General features: G+C 41.9%; 1 protein-coding gene across 1 annotated transcript in view; it reads right to left on the reverse strand.

Moving 5' to 3' along the window:
- Positions 1–12,279: 12,279 nt before the first annotated feature.
- The window catches only part of SLC16A12 (solute carrier family 16, member 12), an 84,560-nt gene continuing 76,209 nt past the window's right edge, over positions 12,280–20,630 (reverse strand). The window contains exons 6-7 of the mRNA XM_004681090.2: positions 19,418–19,677; positions 12,280–15,929 (exon numbers count right to left, since the gene is read on the reverse strand). Coding sequence (XP_004681147.2) covers positions 15,667–15,929; positions 19,418–19,677 — 523 coding nt within the window. The 3' untranslated portion in view covers positions 12,280–15,666. The remainder of the gene's footprint in view (positions 15,930–19,417; positions 19,678–20,630) is intronic.

The raw sequence follows: 20,630 nt of genomic DNA on the forward strand, positions 1-20,630 counted from the left end.
ACAAAAGGGGAAAGAACAGGAAACAACCCAGGGAAAGAGAGAGGGATACAAAGTAACTGGGATACCTTACCTACTCGGCTGACTGAAAACCGGCAGAGTCATGCAGTCCTGAGGGCCGTATCCGCCTGAACAAGAAAGCGAGAGACTCCATGGCACCCTATTTATCCCCCAATGTCCCAGAATGCCTGCTTAGCTCTGCCTTTGGGTCCTTGCAGTTCTCTCCCTGGCACTGCTGGGAGTTGTAGTTTCCAATCACTAGAGTAGGGGGTGGAGTCCAGAAAGCTGGAGTAGGGGGTGGAGTCCACAAGACTCTACAGAGTTCCTTTAGGACATCCTTCCCCTTAACAGTAGGGCTAAGATTTAAAACCAGATCTGATCAAATTTACAATCTACTTTGTCTATTGAATCAGTGATTCACCTAAACCTAAATCAGAATTACCAGTGAAGCATTTTAAAAATAAAATGTCTACGTTCCCTAAAAATCTAATATTTTTTTTCTAACCAGAATTTCTAAGGTGATGCTTAGACATTTATAGTCTTATAACGTACCCTAATTAATTCTGAGGATCAGTGAAGTCAGGAAATGACTGGCAGCCTGTAATTCCTATGGTGGGGTACATTGCCTGTTCCTCTACGTGTTCCATTTTTAGTAGAAATGCTAAGGGATAAGTAAAAGTTAGCAACAGTCCAAATTTAGACACAAATTTAAACATCTGTTCTATAGAAGCTCTCTGAATAAAAAGGTAATGAGAAATAAAGAAAAAGAAGAAGAAGAATGAAGAATCAGAGGTTTGGGGAGGATCTTACCTCAGAATGGCAGGCTGACTCACAACCATGGATCCTCATTAACAGTGTGTGGGATAACCCAGGATTACCACAAATCCCTTCCTCAAATTGTACTTCATCAGTTACATTAAGAGTCTCCTCAAAATCCACCAGAGCGGCCCACTACAACGGGCATATTAATCTTTCTCTCCACACAGCACAAACACAACATATCTTTGCCCTTTACATTGTGAAATTGGATTTTCAGGTTCAGTTCTCTCCCTACCTTCAACTTTCCCAAGGTCTTCTCTGATGGCTGTACATGAATTGTAGACAGCAGTCTGTACTTTTGCCTTAAAGTATAAAGATAAGTCCAGCATTTGCTGCATAAGTCAAAAACTCTCAAATTCAGAGTCATTCAGAGAGTGAGTCACCAAAAAGATTGTTGGCTCCTTTGACTAAATTGCTTTGAGAAATCAGCAGACAAGAGCTACCTAAAGCAGGTTTTCTTTGGAAAACCTGGTTTACCACAGCACTTCACAAACTTACTGTGCATGCAAATCACTTGGAAATCTTGAGATAACGATGGAATTGCTGACTGGCATCTGCTGACAGCATCACGCGTAGTGAGATGCCACCATCATTGCTCCTCAGGCTCGGCCATGCGTGTAGTCACCTGAGAAGTTCAATACCCCTGTCACTGGATTCCAGCTCATAACCAATTTAATTGGCATGGAGTAGAGACCAGGTCTCATGATTTTTATGTTTCCCTGGTGAGACTACTGTGCAACAAAGCTTGAGAACCAACCACTGGTCTGTAATATGGAAAATAGAAGCTGAGGAAGAAAACCAATTAAGCTAGTAGGCCCAGGAGAAAGAAAACCAATTAAGCTAGTAGGCCAGGAGATCTGAATTCCTCAAGTATCTGATTAGTACTTGAGCACTATTTAGTATACAGGCCTAGTTGAAGCTACCTGAAAGCTGACCTTTTCATTTGACTCAAAACCTCTGAAAGAATAGGTCCAATTTTTACTAGTTAGACAACCTCATCCTCTAGCCTGATAAAGTCCAATGATACCAGGTCCAAGTACTTATTCCTTGCCTATCTGACAAGCAAAAAATGAGCCTAACATTAGTAGGTGGCCCAGAAGTGGAATCTTAAACCAAGTTGTTCAACAATCACCTAGTTTGGGGTTTGTAAATGCTAAATTGGCCTTCCATTCCCAGAATAAATTCCACTTAAAAATTAATTAATAAACTGGCAAATAATTGCCCCTCAGCATTATTTGACCCTTCACGAAGAGAAAAAGGCCTCTTTCCCAAACTTCAAAGGTACCTTTGGAAACAATTTTGTTCAACACTAACACTATGTTTCATACCTCAAAAGCTGAGAAAAACCCTTTCGATAAATAAATCAAAAACAGTAAAAAACAATTTAAAAATAAAAGTCTCAAGGTTTTCTGAAAAGAAAAGAAGACAGGCCAAGTGAATCACTTCTACTAAGCCCCACATCACCAAACTGAGACTTAGGGTTAGTTTGGGGCCAGCCCACAAATGGCATCTTAACCAAGTTGTCCAGCAATCTCCTGGTTTGTGGTTTGTAAATGCTAAATTGACCTTTGACCTTCCATTCTCAGAATAAATTGCACTTAGAAATTAATAAACTGGCAAGAAAATCGGGGCTCTGGATACTGAGGCTCTTGAACTTTCTGGGTGCAGAACTAGTCTTCCCAGTTGACCACGGGTGATCTGTCAAGGACAAGATAAGCAGCCATTTTCCTTTCTAGATTGAGGCCAAAATGCAAATTATCTCAGTTCTAGACAAGCTGCATTGACCCAGAGAGCCTTGGAACCAGGAGGACCTTATGCAAATTCTTTACCCAACCAACTTTATTGACATGAAAATTGAGACTGTGATAATTGGGACTGTGATTTCACAACTAATTTATAAACTATCATTTCTTTTCCTTGTTCCCTACTTCAGTAGCACTCTTCCCTGTCTGACAGTCTCTGTCTATAACCAGTCACATTTATTAATTTATCTGGCCTCATACATAGTTTGTATGTCTGTGCCAACATGACCTCAAACCACAACACAAGCAGGCCCAGGGATGGTTCTTTGATAGAATGTGTTTGTTATTGGGATTACAAATGATAACAAATTAAAAAAAAAAAAAGAAAGAAAAGCATGGTGTATTTTTATATAATTAGTGGCTTATAAGAAATGAGACTCCCACTGGCTGGGAGTGTCCTTTGAGAAGTCAGGGTTATGACATTGTGACTCGAATGTGTGGCCATGAAGAGCCCTGCCCAAGCCTCCAGCTGCAGGAATCACAGTACATGCCGAGGGCCCAGTGCTGCACTGACATCTGTCACTGTCACTGCATTTGCACGAAGTCTGAGCATCCCAGCAAGACAGTCATGGCTGAAGCCCTCACCCAGGACATGCACATCTCCTCTCACAGGCAAGTTGGGACCCCACCAGTCCTGCCAAACTGTCCTGCAAACTGTACTAAGATGCATCCAACCAATTTTTCTTCCTTCTCACTCCTGCACTTGCAATCAGACCACCTCTATGCCATGGTTCTCCCAGGCTCTCCCTGCCCAATTGCATTTTCTCACACTAATAAATTTCTCACATGTTCAACTTGATCATGGTGTTGGCTTTTGGAGCTCAAGTTAACTTGCCTAGTGAAAGTAAAGTAATTAGACAACTTTAATTGATTGTAGGGTAAACCATTTATTCAGCTTTTTGGAGTAATAATTATGGTTAAAGAAAAGAACACAAATCTTTCTTAATTTAGCAAATTTTAAACAGCAATTAATCACTAGAAACATGCACAGAAATGGCAGGTACACCTGTTCTAAACATAAGATTCCTTCATACATGATGGACTAGGATTCCCAGTAGACTAAGCATCAAACTGACGGCGGTGAGATGGCTAAGCTATGGGAAAACCATCCCTCTTGGGGCACGCCGGCCCCCCAGTGCACTCAGAAGGACAGGTTGGATTAGAGTCTGGCACAAAGGCCTGAGAACCAGCCATTTCTGTCTAAGTTTCTTCTGTTCCTGCACACAGGTGGGGAAGGGAAGAGAGTGGCTTCACATGTATATCCATCCCAGTCACCAAGTACAGGACTTAATCTTCAATAAGACTTGGCCCCATTATCATGTGTAAGACACATAATAAACCAATCTATCTACGTTACAGTTAGTTACTATAGTTTAAAATAGTTTATACTTCAATATGTTTAGTATAAACGGAAATAAAAGTGTAGTGTTTATATTAATGACTAAAATACAATGATGTTATGCCAGCCTGGGGGTGGACTTTAGAAAAAACCTTTAGAGAAGGTAGGCTATACAAGATAGGATATACAAGTGGGGTGAGAGAGAAGGCAAATTAAGAAGAGGAGGAAGGGAGGGGAGGAAGGAAGGAAGGAGGGTGGAAGGGACCCTCTAACCCAATTCCTCTATAGGTGTCCCCGACTCCGGGTCTCACCATATCTATTGACTCTAGTGACACATGCAAAATCATAGCTAAAATCTAGCACTTGGCCCTCCCTGGTGGCGCAACAGGTTAAAGCACAGCACTGAGAAGCTTAAACCACTTCCCCATGAGTTGGTGACCACATGGGGTGGCAGACCTCTCCTGGCCCGCCCGCTGCTCCCCTCAGCAGTGTACTTCGTCCATCTGCCTGTTCTGCTCCCCACTCTGTCTCTGGTGAAGCCTCTCACCGCCCCTGAACCTCTGGCCTGTACCCCAGTTCTGTATACATAAATAAATAAATCTTTTTTAAAAATTAAAAAATAAAAATCTAGTACTTAACCATTTAAGTTAAATAGTATTAACGTTAGGAATGCAGGACATTGGTGCTGTGATTAAAAGTTGCTCTGAAACCTCTGAGAAAAATGACCTGAGAAATAAAAAGACTCAATTCAAGGGAAGGACTTGGCTTCAGTGTTGGAAGCTGGAAATCAGAGACGGGTAAATTCCTCAAAAAAGAGAAGTGAACCTAGTTTGCAAGACTGAACAACAAAAACCAGGACACCTAGATTTCTGTCTTTGAGACAACCTAGGCACACACCCCTGTGCTGTGAAGAGCAGGCGAGAAGGCAGGGGAGGGCAGAGGGCAGAGGGTGTCATGACACTCACAGGTAGGCTGGGACCCTCCGGCCCAGGCCCCGGCTCCCCTTGAGCTCTGGAAAGTGGCTCTGAGCCCTCATTCTACTGAATGTCAATATAGTGTAAGAGCAGCTCCACCCCTCCACACAGCTTTCCCTTTTATATAGCACATTAACTCTAGTAACCTTGTCTTCAATCTCGCCAAAACAAAGAGAAGCTACAAACCTAAAACCAAAATCAAAAACAAAAGCTACCTAAAGGTTTACATTTGTGTGTAAAAGTCTCAGAGGTTTCCAGAGAAGTCTTCAGGAGAGAACCTACAGCTGAAAGCTTAATACTAGATGATCCATGTTTCCTCCTTTTTTTTTTTTTAATGGAAGGAGGGAGGGAGAGGAGGAGAGGAGAGAGAATTAAAGAATGGAGGGAGAGGGAAGAGAAAGCTCTCAGGCATTTCTTGCTATTCCTGCCTCTTCCCTTTCCCTCATGGGTAAAAGGCCACAAAAGGGATTGGCCCAAGGCAAGGCCTGAAAACCCACCACAAGCCTAACGCACCTTCTGGCCGGGGCCCACAGAAAAGAGTCAGACATGGCCAGACAAGTCTGGGAAGAAAAGAGCAAAATCAAAATCAAGATAAACACTGCCATAGTCAACCTCCCCATGGGTCTCTCACCCACATCTCTTTCAACCAGTCCAAGGCCAACAAAACAAGCACAGTTTCTTCATCACATGCTTGCTGCTCCATGTGGCTTCCTCAGGTCTCCTTCTGGCTCTCCATCCTGCTTCCTTCCTCTCAGATTCCTTCTCTTCTCTTCTTTTCTCTGCTCAGTTTCACCCTCCTTCTGGGTGGGGCAGGGAACTTGGAACTTCCCCTTTTGCTGGGGACCACCCTGTTATAAATACAGAAGTAGAACTCCATGCCCTGATACTTCTCTGAAGACCCAATGCCTCCATTTTCCTTAAACAGAGCAGCTCAGTCCCTGCTCTTAACCTTAGTCAACCACAGACGCACTTATTACAAATAGTATCCCCTTCACAATTTCCCAGGAATGACACATTTTAAGGTAAATTCAGTCACTAAATCTGTCATAATTTGTGTATAGTGTAGTAAATTTGATGTTTTGTTTCCAAATTAGCACAGTGTATACTCACCTCTATTAAATTTCATTTCAGTCATCCTCAAAATCTGACTCTGACACATCACACTTAGATTTAAAACATCATGAACTCATATCAAATCAGTGAATACATTAGTCTCACTCTTTTAAACTTCGGTCTCACACTTTAATTTAAAACTTCATGAACTCATACCAAATCAGTTAATATATTAGAAGGGGACAAAGAAAAGAATCCAGGATGACAATCTGGATTCCCAAAGAAGTGATGTTCCCCACCAAAAAAAAAAAAAGTCTACATTAAATATTACCAATGGTTCTCTCATTAAACCTATCACAATCATCATCCATACTAACTCTGATGCTCCAAATCTGACCTCCACAATCAAAATGCTGAAAAAACAACACAGCATCTTTACCCTGTGTGGGTGGGTACCTGGAAGAATTGACTGGAGACTTCTGGTGGTACAAGGATTAAGTCTCAGCGCTATCAACCTACAGGCAGCCACTGCCAACAGTGAGCTCAATCCCATGGCTAAGCAGACTTCTGTCTCACCCCATGCTCCCCTCAGCACTGTATTTCAGTGGATCCACCTGTTCTGCTCTCTCTCATGAATCCTCTACCATCTCCCCACCTCAACCCCCACACCTTTGGCCTACAGCCTAAGGGGAGGAGGTGAACATATAAAGAAGGAAACAGTGACAATCTAATACTAGTTCTAAGGCTGGCCTTGCCCAGCTGGCAAAGAGAGGGCGGCTCCCTAATTCCAGCAGATGGCAGTGCTGCATAACAGAGTGGTTGAAAAAGCGGTTTCTGGTGTCCTGGGTCCTTCAAAAAGGGAAAGTGTGCAAATGAGTCCTTCTGTGAGCTAAAAAGTGAATATGTTACAGGGCAGGGGAAGAGGGGCACCACTGATCCCCCAAACCTGCCTGCTCTAAATAGGTTCTATCATCCGCCGCATCAAGACAAAAAAATAAAAGCTATAATGGGAAGGAACTTTAACACAATGAGTATGCAATACTGAAAAGAATATACTTTCTAAATCAAACACCTGAAGTTACCCATTCCCTCATGGGTAAAAGTCCACCCAAAAGGGACTGGCCCAAAGCAAGGCCTGAAAATCCACCACAAGCCTAAAGCACCTTCTAGCCGGGGCCCACAGAAAAGGGTCAGACATGGCCAGACAAGTCTGGGAAGAAAAGAGCAAAATCAAAATCAAGATAAAACACTGCCATAGTCACCTCCCTACAGGTATCTCACCCACATCTCTTTCAACCAGTCCAGGGCCAAGAAACAAGCACAGTTTCTTCATCACATGCTTGCTGCTCCATGTGGCTTCCTCAGGGCTCCTTCTGGCTCTCCATCCTGCTTCCTTCCTCTCAGGTTCCTTCTCTTCTCTTCTTTTTCTCTGCTCAGCTCCACCCTCCTTCTGGGTGGGGCAGGGAACTTGGAACTTCCCCTTTTGCTGGGGACCACCCTGTTATAAATATAGAAGTAGAACTCCATGCCCTGACACTTCTGACTTTCATTTTAAAAGGCCAAATTCAAAACAAGATCTTTGCAACCCTGGAAGGCCCAGGAAATCTTCACCAGAGCAAGTTGAAATCAGTGTCAGCTGGTTTCTGCATTGGCCTTGGTGTCCAGGGGAGCCTCAGGGAGCCACCCAAAGTGGCTGCCCCACACCTGGCTTCTTCCCCTGAAAAACTAGAAACTGAGAGGGCCCTCCCTGGTGGCACAGCGGGTTAAAGCGCAGCACTGAGAATCTAAAGCCGCTTCGCATGAGCTCGATCCCCGCCTGCCCCCGGAGGTGACCACATGGCCTGGCGTGGCAGGCCTCTCCTGACCCGCCCACTGCTCCCCTCAGCAGTGTCCTTCGTCCATCTGCCTGTTCTGCTCCCCACTCTGTCTCTGGTGAAGCCTCTCACCGCCCCTGAGCCTCTGGCCTGTACCCCAGTTCTGTATGCACAAATAAATAAATCTTTAAAAAAAAAACAAAACTGGAAACTGAGTCCAACCTCTTTAACCCAAAAGCTGGGTTCCTCAGACTTACCTCAGGGGTCCCCAGAGGATGCAGCGCCCTTAGCCTCAGGTCAGCATTTAATAACTTGGAGGTGTTCTCACCTGCATACATTTCAGTTTGCCAACAGGCAGTAACCTTCAGATCAGGGTGGGGGGTGCTATTTTTAATTCCTAATCATCTGTTACATTTTCGGATGAGGTCTCAATAGTTGTTTATTGATTAACTATTCTTACCAGCTCTTAAAAGTGTTTGCCAACATGCTAATTTTTAGTAGTGCCTTGTTACTAGGGACTGTCACAGGCAGGAACAAAAGACTCTGGTCCTGCAGGGACTTCTGCTCCTAGTGTAAACTTTTCATGTAAACTCAAGCAGCTTGGATAGTGCTGGTACAGGGCAGGGAGAGGGGCACCACTGAACCCCCAAACCTGCCTGCTCTAAATAGGTTCTGCCATCTACCGCATCAAGACAAAACATATAAGACTTTAATGAAAAGGGACTTTAATACAGTGAGTAAGACAAAGAATATGATTTCTAAATCAAACACCTGAAGTTACCCATCCCCTCGTGGGTAAAAGTCCACCCAAAAGGGATTGGCCCAAAGCGAGGCCTGAAGCCCACGGCAAGACTAAAGCACCTTCTGGCAGGGACCCATAGAAAAGGGTCAGACATGGCCAGACAAGTCTGGGAGGGAAAGAGCAAAGTCAAAATCAATATAAACTCTGCCATAGTCACCTCCCCACGAGTCTCTCACCCACATCTCTTTCACCAGACCAGGGCCAAGAAACAAGCACGGTTTCTTCATCACATGCTCTCTGCTCCATGTGGCTTCCTCAGGGCTCCTTCTGGCTCTCCATCCTGTTGCCTTCCTCTCAGATTCCTTCTCTTTCTTTTTTTTTTTTTTTTCTCTTCTCAGCTCCACCCTACTTCTGAGAGGGGCAGGGAACCTGGAACTTCCCCTTTTCCTAGGGACCACCCTGTTACAGTGCCTGCCAATGAAAACCCATCCTTTCAAGCATGAGAAACACATGCTCCACCCTTTCCTCAGTTCAGGGCTCCCCTGTGTGAGGAGGGGTCCATCCGCAGACCTGTGCTCCTTAAGTACAACAGAGTTCTTTAATTAAGTCTGTCTGGGTTGAAGTGATTATCATTTTTCAATTTAGTCCTCAAAATCAAAAGTTTTATTTTTTTCTACTAAGTCTGCTCTTTGCCACCCTTATTCCCACCCTTATTCCCACCCCCAACCTGCCCCATGCTACTCAACACACTGTAGCACCTGTTGGTCACATGACACCTCCCATCAAGGTCCCCTTGAAGCTCAATGGAAATTTCTAACATAACTTGTCCATTGTGGGTGCAAGAGCAACTTCAGCAAGCCCAACCCTCCCATCAGCTCCATCCTTGCTGTGTTACAATTCTTCTCTGCAATTTCTTCATGCATCCTTTTTCCATTCACATATTCTTTTGTTCTTATCAGTCATTTATCCATTCACCAAATATGTGTTGAGTCCCCACTATGTGATAGGCACCAGCCTCAGTGGTAAATATGTCTACATGACCGCTGTCCTCAAAAAGCTTGTGGTTTTGTTACAGGGCACCTCAGTGTAAACTGGGTTGCCTGTCTGTGGGTCCGCACCTGTGCGCTTAATATTTAATCGTACTGCAGACACACACAAAAAGGTTCAATAATGGGTTTATTTACAAGGAGAAAGGTAAAGGAACAACTCAGGGGGAAAAAAGAAATACGAGTTAACTAGACTATCCCACCAGTTCTGCAGACCTGGACTCCACCAGCACGCTGAAAACGGATCAAGAGCCAGAACGACCAGCCACGAACCATCAGGCCAAGAGAGCCCCTAAGCCCACATGTCCGGTTTTATCCTAACCTGGCTGCTCAGCTCCGCCCTCACGTCCCAGCGTGCTTCTCCTTGGTGTAGATGGGATTTGGAGTTCCAGTATCTGGAGTGGAGGTGGAGTCCATGAAACCTGTGTCTGTTACAGTTTTGTGGAGGAGATAACATTTTACAATAAATATGTGATGACTGTGACATTAAAATTAAATAATGTTTGCAGGAAAAGACCAGGGTGCAATGAAAGCAAGGAATCTGTGGGTGCAATAGTGAGGGATATAATTTCGATTCGGGCAGCAGTTGAAGAAGGACTCCAGGAAAGTCACATTTAAACTGGGTGCAAAGTGATTATACCGAGGGGTCAACAAGTAGAAAATACCCTGAGGAACTGCCAGGACAAGACTTCTCAGTAGAGTGAGAAAGTCCAGTTTAGCAGGAGCTGTGCCCTGAACCATCTCGTCAGCTATAGTCTAGTGTGTCCTGAATGTCAGCCAGAACCTGAAACTTTTGTGATGAAGAATGTTTTTCCCTCCCCCTTTTGAACTGTGGCCAGGTGCCAAAAAAATTTTTTTTTGAGGTTTATTTATTTATGCATAAAAGAATGAGTTACAGCCCAGAGGTGTGGTTGGGGGTGAGGGGGTCTGTGAGAAGACTCACCAGAGACAGAGTGGGGAGCAAAACAGGCAGATATATGAAGTACACTACTGAGGGAGCAGCAGGAGGGTCAGGAGAGGTCTGCCATGCCATATAGGTCACCTCCCTGGCCGGGAATTGAACTCATGCTGCCCTGGCTGCAGAGAGCTTCACAGTGCGGTGCTCTAATGGATTGCGCCACCAGGGAGAGCACCAGGTGCTCATGTTCTTCCACCTCTGGTTGGACAGGGGTGGCAAACTCGGAACCCAAAGCCCTGAGGTGTCTACTAGAAGTCCAGGTAACCACGCATCCCTTTCCCAACTTCTTCCCTACCCTAAACCACACCCACACTCTGTCCACACGCAGTTATAAAATAGCTCTCTGAAAATGAGAACTGGGACCCACTTTCCTAAGCTGAGGACCCCACCTGTTAGTGAAAAAGGACTTATCTGCCATCATAAAACAATTTATGGGAAACTTTAAAAGGACTCCACTTTAAAATACCACACTGACTATCTTTTAAGACAAATCAAATAAGTGGACCCACTACTAACCACCTCAAAAACAAAGTGTTTTTTTAAAGATTCATTTATTTATGTATACAAGAACTGGGGTACAGGCCAGAGGTGAGGGGGGTGAGAGGATTCATCAAAGACAGAGTAGGAACAAAACAGGAAGATCTACAAAGTACACTGCTGAGGGGAGCAGAGGGCAGGAGGGGATGCTGGCTGCGGATCAAACTCTGGCTTCAGCAGCTGAGGCCAGCTTCACAGTGCTTCACTTTAATCCAAAAATAAGTGCCCCAAAATAAGTGCTTTTTATTTTATTTTAGCCAAACACTAATTCTCAGGCCCCTCAAAGAGACCTCCAGTACATATATAAGAGTAATAATGACCACTGTCACCCAGAATTTAAAATCAATTTTCATTTACTTGATTCATCCTTAAATTTCAAATAGGCAGATGCATGGAGGGGTGGGGGAAAAGGAGAAGAGTTTTAATTTATAATTCAGACATCCAAAGCCCAAGCTAGAAAGGGGCCCAATCACTTTGTAATGGACCCTTAGAGGCACCAACCATCACCCATAGCCTCAGCAGCATAAACAAATTCTTCTTGTCAAGGTCAAGACAGCTTGACAGCTAAAAGAAGACAAGTCCTGTCAACATACTTCAAATAGCTTCAGCCAGGGACAGGGAAATCGTGTGTAATTGTAGGTGCTGGTAGATGGGTACAAGCCTCTTTCATTTTTCTTTCTACTTTTGAATCTGTTTGGAAAGTTCCATAATAGAGAGTTTTGTTTTGTTTTGTTTTTAAAGATTTATTTATTCATTCATATAGCACTGGGGTACAGGCCAGAGATGCGGAGGGTGAGGTGTTGCACCAGAGACAGAGTTGGGAGCAGAACAGGCAGATCAACGAAGTACATTGCTGAGGGGAGCAGCGGGCCGGTCAGGAGAGATCTGCCGTGCCATGTGGATCTCCTCCGGGGCAGGCAGGGATCAAACTCATGCAAAAGTGGCTTAAGCTTCTTAGTGCAGTGCTTTAACCCGATGTGCCACCAGGGAGGGCCCAAGAGTTTTGTTTTAAATGTCAGTCTTTTAATCACTATTAGTTTCCTGTTCTCTCCACCCAACATTTCTCTGTGTTATGTGGCAAAACCCAGTCATTTTTCACTGGGAGCAACATACAGAAAAATCCAGAGGAAAAATGAATCTATTGTGTAGTGAGAAGACACACACACACAAACAAGACTCCAACTTTGAAGTGTGAGAAGAGAAACTCAGCTCTTTATTTTGAATTGCTACTATTCCATCTCAAAATGCAATTTCAGAACTAGACCCATGGGGAACAGGAAAATAAATGCCAATCAGATATTCCTATCATCATCACTACTGCCAATGGTACAGACACTTCAGAAAGAACTCAAGTCCTATTAAGAAAGCATGACTTTGGTATGCAAAAGTGGAAGTCACTTTTGGGATAACACAAATACTTCCCGAGAGAAACTTGAATCACAGATAGCAAATTAAATGCCTGTAAGGACTGACCTTTCTAAAATCAAACTCTTGAGAAAGTTCTTTGAAATTTCCAACCTAGAGCCTTCCTATCTATACTAATTGGAAGTGGGAAACATAACCAAAGCAGTTTAACAGCACAAGATGGTTGTTTCTAAGTGGCTTCTTGAGGAGGCTCCAAGTAGCCACTAAAGGCAGGCTCTGGGCTCCAGCATCAAAAAGCTGCCTAGTTCCAGAGGTTGCACTTGAGGCCCTCGTGTGCAGTGGCTGCTGCAACACGTGCTGTGGGGCCTGGTGCCTCAGTTTCCACATGTATGAAATGAGGACAGTAATATTACGGAGGTTATTACGGAGACTGAACATAACAGTGTACAGGATGTGCATACACAGCAGCTAACACATTAGAAGTCCTCCATAAATGGCTGATTTTTGTAAATTATTTGATTGCATATCATATCTTTATATGCCAACTACAACTTAGCATGACCCAGACAGGCCCACACATCATCTAATCCAAACCTGTTGTGCATAGCAAAAAGGGTTTTCCAAACACAATTAGAAATTCACTTTATTATGCTTTTGAAATTTCCTTATTAAGATAAATATTTATTATTTCCTTATTAAGAAAATAATATTTCCTTATTAAGAAAATAACATTATTTCCTTAATAAGGAAGTAAGTATCTGATCCACTAGTGAAACCACAATCTGGGCAGGAAAAGGCTTGACGGTTCAGTGTCTCTACAGAAGTTTCTTTTGCTTTTCTATTCAAAGTGGAGACATAAATAATATAAATTTTAAAAATTTAATTTAGATACAAATTTAATATGCAGAATCATCTCACCACCATTTTGTTCCCATACGTTTTTAAATAAACAGTACAAGCACATGGAATCTTAACAGTAGAATTTTATGTAGATGACAATGGTAGACTCAAAGATTTACATTTTCCTTACTAAAAGTCCTGCTCCCAAAAGAAAAGTATAAATTTATGACAGTATAAAGTCAAACTATCCTAAATATCTTATACAATTTTTTAGAAGTTCTGATCTCTATGTGTATTTTTCATGGATATTTATAACTCAGAGAACTTAAATTGCAGAAACACACAAAATTTTACTGTGATCATCAATAGGAAAAAGTATGTATAATATTTATAATAGTCATATTCAAAAACTCTTTGGATTCTAAGATTTAAGAATGACACTTAAATGTTACTGACACTGTTGAAAAATGAATGACATGAAATTGTTACTCCGAACACATATAACTTCATTTTAACTTTGACTTCTTACAAATATTTTCAAACTTTATATTTAAATTGTAAATGACAAAGTAAATAGATTCAAAACTAAATTCTCAAACTATGTTTAAACTAAAAAGGAGCATTCAAATTTTTAGGGGGAAACAACTGTGAAATAGTACATACAGTTTTCTCCCACCAAATCAAGTCAGTATTTCATTCTGAACACAATGTATTAACATGTAATTTCATGAAATAATACAGTTATAGACAAAACTCTAGCTGAACATGAACAATTGGCCCAGGCTCTTCCTCCCGGCTGTGTCTTTCCTCAGGGTACCCCTGGAAGGTGTGAAAGCATTTGTGAGGCCTCCTGGGTGATAGAGAAGTCAATAGCCTTTAGGGTCAAAATCTTTCCTTGAGATGAAGATTTTAAATTTTGAATAATGAAAATCCATTCAATTGTATCACAAATCCCTATTCATGGGTGTGACAAGAGTTGTGACTTAGATTTATAATTCTGTGGACTTAAAGTGGTTGGAGACATACTGGGGATTGCCTTTCTCTGTTCTCTCCACACCCTATGACAGAACATACCCCAAACCTGGAAAAGTTGAGCACTTAGAATAGAAGAGATTAGTCTAATCCGAAGAGTTAAGGTTTGTGAGCATTGTCCCTGACCAAAGCTACACTTTAACGAGAGGGTTTAGGATTCGCAGGCCAAGCCCTGAAGCCTTCTCATTCAGCTGAAAAAGTCCACCAAGTTTTCAATGATTATCCAGCAAAAAGATGAAGACCAGTGGACAATGGAACCATGAGTAACACAAGCAGAAAGGAGTCTCACCTTTCTTCAGGCAAAATCACACATGTCTTGTTTTGGGTTAATGATAAACCTAACTGTCTGATTTTTTAAAAAAACGCAAACACTCACCAGAGACCTGTTTCAAGAACTGAATCCCTGCCTGGTTGGAAGATAGCCAACATTTTTGTGTTCGTAACAGGAATGTGTCTACAATTTAAATCAGAGCTTTATTTCTAATGAAAAATACGGGAAGTATTGGTGTCAACATTACAGGTAAAACTGAGAAGTTGCCTTTGGGACTCACTACATTTGCCTTAATTTAGAGTAAGTACGATATGAAATGGTCACAAAGGTTAACACCAAGGGCACAGTCTTAGGAAATGCATTTGCAGTTTCCAGGGGACAACTTTTAAGGACGATCTTACCAGCCAAGCCTTAAGGCTTACTTCAGCCATAGTAGTCCATGATTCTTTGGAGTCTCAAAGTGGTATCTACCCACTGGCAGAGGAAAGGCTGGCAATAAGAAGAGGGAAGAATAAGAGGGAAAGGAAAGAAAAACAAGTGGGAAAAGAAAAAAAAATTAAATAGTCGCTAATGAGAAACTCCACTACAGAAAGGTTTAGGCAGCTTTTCCTTCCAGTACCACAGCCAAGCTCATTCTCCTTCTGAGAACAGCCTGATTAAGTAACAAAACTCATGTTAGTGTTTCCTTTCACCTCCTAATGGAGCAGGGAAGATAGTGAGGCAGAGAGTTTAAGACAGCCCAGGGTCATCTACTTCAGTCGAATCTTGAAGCAGCATCTAATGACCACTTGACAACAGCAGTTACGTCTTCATTTCCTCCATGAAGTGAAGCTCATCGTCAAAAAGGTGCGAGTTAAATTGTGAATCCAAACCCCAAATGAGGAAACTCTGAGCCAGTCAACTTACTTTGTTATTTGCTACTTTCACCATTAGGCATGTTAACAAAATAATGATTTTCTTGAAAAGCAATGCTTCTGCAAAATAAAATGCTTGAAAGCATGTACAAATGTGTTCAGAAACATGATCCCACCTCTCTCATCCCTGAAGATTCGTTCCCACGCTCACTCACGGCCATGGTCATGTGGGGTTGTAGCCAGACACTGCCGCAACCACAGAGTCCCCGTTTTTTTGATCTAATTCTCTTGCTACAGAAAAAGCCTCCGAGCCATTGGTCCATAGCTGCAGCTTGGGATCAGATTCTTTGGCAATGAGCTGCAGCTGGGGTTTTTTCATCTTCTTTACAAGTCTAACAAAGCCAAGCAGCACAGAACTAAATATCATTGAAAAGCCACAGAGAAGAAATGCTGCAGTGTAGCTGCCAGTCATGTCCACCAGCCACCCTGGAATAAGTAGTAGTAGAGTTATATTGTTGCAGCAAAAATTCAATTATTCACAGCTGACAACTACAAGGATAATCACAACAGGTTGCTAGCACCGCCATTACTATTTTCACTTCTAAAATGGACTGCTGTTATGTCAGATTCTGAGAAGAATGTCATACTCTTAATTGCACATGATAATGGGTAATTATATTAATCCTGTAGCATGTCATAGGAAAGATAAAAACAGTATCATTCAAATGATTGCTGTTGGGACCAGTTATCAGGGTGTTGAGAAAATCAGATCACACAGAATCCTAGAAGTATTCCCAACACCTGTGCACTGTAACACCACATGTTTCTGGGCAAAGTGGAGTGTTCATTTGGATCCAGCCATCCAGCTTGAAAATAGAAATTCTGGATCATTTTAGAAATTGCAAATGTTGACTTCAGAAGGTATAATCCTGCTATCATATCTCCAGTTACAACAAATTAACATCAGTATCTATTCTAGGTCTAATTTTTTTTGTTTTAGTTTTTCCCATACAATAGTTTATCCATAAAATATCTCCATGTCACCTATTTGATAAGCATTTAGGTTCATTTGTTTTTGTATTCAGTATTGCCTCATTGATTTAACACATTTTTTGCATATAGTAAAAGTCAAAACTATATGAAAGGTATTCTCAAAAGTCTTCCTCCCTTATCCATTCTTATTTTCTATTTCAAAATGAGTAAAAGAGTTGGGCATAGGACTTGAAACCATAAAAAATATGGAAGAAAATATAGGTTAAACATGCAATAAAGTCTTTAAAGACTCATCACCCAAAGCAAAGAAAATGAAGGAAAAGATAAACACATGGACTACATCAAACCAAAAAGCTTTACACAGCAAAAGAGACATTAACTGAAACAAAGAGATACCCTACTGACTGGGAAAACATCTTTGCACTACATACAATGGATAAGGGACTGATCACAAAGACATACAAAGAACTCACATGAATCAACAAAAAGAAAGCAAGCAATCCAGTCAAGAAATGGGCAGGAATACTTAAAAGACTTCTCCAAAGAGGAATTGCAATGACCAACAGGCACATGAAAAAATGTTCAACATCCCATAAGGATCAGGGAAATGCAAATCAAAATTATAATGAGATACCATCTTACACCAGTAAGAAAGGCCCATATCAAAAAAAAAAAAAACTAACAACCACAAATGTTGGCCAGGATGTGGTGAAAAATGCTCCTACACTGCTGTTGGGAGTGCAAACTGGTGGAACCACTATGGAAAGCTCTATGACGATTCCTCAGACTACTAAAAGTGAAGCTGCCATTTGACCTGATATTCCAATCCTAGGGATCCACCCAAAGGACACAAAAAACATTAAATCAAAAGGGTACATGCAGCCCTAAGTTTATTGCAGCACTATTTACAATAGGTCTAAATTTTTAAGCACTGCAGGGCATATGCTATGTCCATTTGACAACAGAGAGTCAAATGGAATAAAATTAGACCTTGGCAAACAATTGTATTGTGATTTAAAAGTTCTTAAAAATTTACATAATGCCAAACTTTACATAATGCCAAAAAAATATTCATCAGAGAAGCATGTGGCTTCTCCCCTAATCAAAAATGGCAAGCAGACATTGTAATAAGCCCCACAAAGTTTCCAGCATTCCAAACTACTCTCTAACATTTCATTGTATGATTTCCTTATGTGTTCCTGTAGCAACAAACAGAAGATACTGCGAGTTACATTTTAAAAGTTAATTAGGTAAAAGAACTATTACAATAAGAATTCACCTTCTAATCCTCTGATACCTGGTAATGGGAATATCTGATTGCCAAACAAAAGCCACAGATTGAGAAAAGGATCTGGGAAACTCAGTTCCATTTATGACTTGTGACTTTTTTTAACAGAATTATATGGCTCTTGAAGGGAGGTAAAGACAATAATTGACTATAAAGGGAGGGTGTGAGTACATTTCAAGTGCAGTTTTCAAAAATAAAGCACTAAACATATAGTTCTGTACTGAGGAGTTTTAACTGCTCGGGAAATTCTATCTGCAACATTTAAGTGACCAGTGTCTCCTGGCTTTAGCAAATGCTGGAATTTGGAAATTACTGTAAACTACCTATTCACAACAGCAACTAAGAAATCCTGCCTTTTTAAAAAAAAAAAATCTCTTTCTACCTCCTAGTTAAATGTTTAGCTCATTTCTCTTTTGCCTATCGACAGAGACCTTCATTCTCTGAGCTTTACTTTACGAGGGAATCATCTGGACCAATTATTCTGTCTTTAATGTGCACGACCATCATCAGAAAACAGATGGGAATGTACACACCCCGCTGAATTCAGATCACAGTAAGGAGGACAAGGAATGTGCATTTTAACAAAAACCTTGGGGGTTTCTGAGTCCTGATGCAAGTGTTCCATCACGTCGCTGAGAGACACTGCTCTAGACTGCATTCTCTGGAAGGAGAAACCAGTTCTGACCTGTTCATTGCTATGCTGACAAAGCCAGATAACCATGTTGGCGTATACAGCAATAAATATTTGTAGAATTACTGGTTTAATCATGCTTTAAATTTCAAATGCAACTTAAAGTTTATAACGTTCTATATGCTTTATGTGATGATTCCCAAATCTGACCTCCCTCTAAAGCTTAGATTTCATCTTGAAACAGTTCTATTGAACATTTCAGTGGGTAGTTCAGATCTGAGTATGTAAAAACACTAAAGTTATTATTGTTTCTGGCAAAACTACTTTTGCCAACTTATTTCTTCCAATCAGGTCATTATTTTCTGAGTTATCTTTGACTTCTTTCACTCAATCATCCCCAGATGCTAAATTCATTGTCTTTTCCCAAAACTGTCCCCTCACCCCCAGAGTTCATTCCCATTTCTGCTGTAAAGCCCTAGTTCAGGACTTTATCAGACTGTTCCTAAACTATTAGCATGGAATCCTATTTCTTCCCTATAGTTCCAGATTAATTGCTACATCAAAATTAAAAAAAAAAAATACCCTTTACCACAATACCTCTTAGCATAAAAACTATACCACCAATAGTTTCTGAAGAATATAGGGCCCCAACTCCTTTGGCTGGCCTCAAGATACCCCACTGGGACACCAGTACCTATTACGTCAGCCTCATGGCCCACTGTTGCCAGTGAAATACTGTACACCCACCAGGCTTCCCTCTGAATATATGCGACTAATTTGAAAGTATGAACAGCTGCTTCACTCTATTGTTACCATTATTAGTGTAGAATAAAATCAAGACCCCAAATTGGAATTTCCTCGTTCCAGATAGACACAGGTCTCCACTTGATTGAGAGATCAGAACATGGCTATAGGTGAGATCATGATGTTTCGGTGGCCTTGCATCCCTCCTTCCTTCACTCTTCCTCAACTTACAACCAAAACTCATTGTCTGCATGAGCGTTCACGGTTTCCATATCAATGCAACAAAGAGAAGGACAGGAATTCTCTCTAGAAACTTACCTGCAATGGGCGGGCTCACCAAATACGGCACCGCATGAAGGAAGTACACCACGCCGAGTGCTGACGACAATGAGGTGGTCCCCACGATTTCTGCCGTCACTACGGGGATCAAAGTCACGTAGGCACCGTCAAAGTAGCCAAAGGTACAAGAGAAAGGCACAAGCAGGGGGAAACTCTGAAGCATCGGGAGACAGAGATAACAGAGCCCATCTAGTCCCACGGCGAAGAGGTAGCAAACACACTGGTAGTTCTTCAGACACCTGTGGATTTGAGGAACAAGGATGAGTGTGGGATCCCCGGGACCTGTCAGCTTCAAAACCGTGGCCATGCAGCAGTTAGCATCGCGGTGATTTCTCCAGGCGGCTTCCCCATTATGTGTTACTTATGTTGTCTATCTGCCTGTATTTCTTTTTGTCTATACAAATCCAAGAATTTATTTCCCAAAACAAAGTATGCTAGAAAATAATATATACCCTAAAATTAGAAATATAGGACTTTCAACTCAGTTTTATCATCTAACTACTTGCATAAGTCTATCTTCCATTTATTTAGCCATAATGGGAGTGTTACCTATCTCAGAGGGTCACTTAAAAGAGAGTTGTGAAATAACATGTAGAGTATCAGTGGACTAATTTTCCTAGCAGTCCACCATGCTGGATGCCTTTAGCTACGTCATCCGTTAGTACCTGGCACATCAGACATGCTCAGAAATCCAAGGAGGCCTACTAAGGGGAAGAGGACGAAGTCTGACATCAAGACCTACCGAAGGGTTCTTTTTGGAGTTACTCAGTAACTCCAAACCCAACTGCGATAACAATGATTTCAGAGACTATATAACATCAGCACCAGGAGTTTGTGCTTTTCATTTGTCTGTCCACAGTCCCATTTGAGCCTTAGAAAAAGGGCCAAGACTGGCCCTCCCTGGTGGCGCAGCGGGTTAAAGCACTGCATTAAGAAGCTTAAGTCATTTCCACATGAGTTCGATTCCCGCCTGCCCCGGAGGAGATCCACATGGCGCGGCAGACCTCTCCTGACCCGCCCGCTGCTCCCCTCAGCAGTGTACTCTGTCGATCTGCCTGTTCTGCTCCCCACTCTGTCCCTGGTGAATCCTCTCACCCTCCGCATCTCTGGCCTGTACCCCAGTCCTGTATAAATAAATAAATCTTTTTAAAAAAAAGAAAATGGTACAAGACTAACAGGTAAATGTTGCACA

The sequence above is a fragment of the Condylura cristata genome, unplaced genomic scaffold (assembly GCF_000260355.1).
Source record: "Condylura cristata isolate star-nosed mole 26May11 unplaced genomic scaffold, ConCri1.0 scaffold00011, whole genome shotgun sequence".
NCBI lineage: Eukaryota > Metazoa > Chordata > Mammalia > Eulipotyphla > Talpidae > Condylura > Condylura cristata.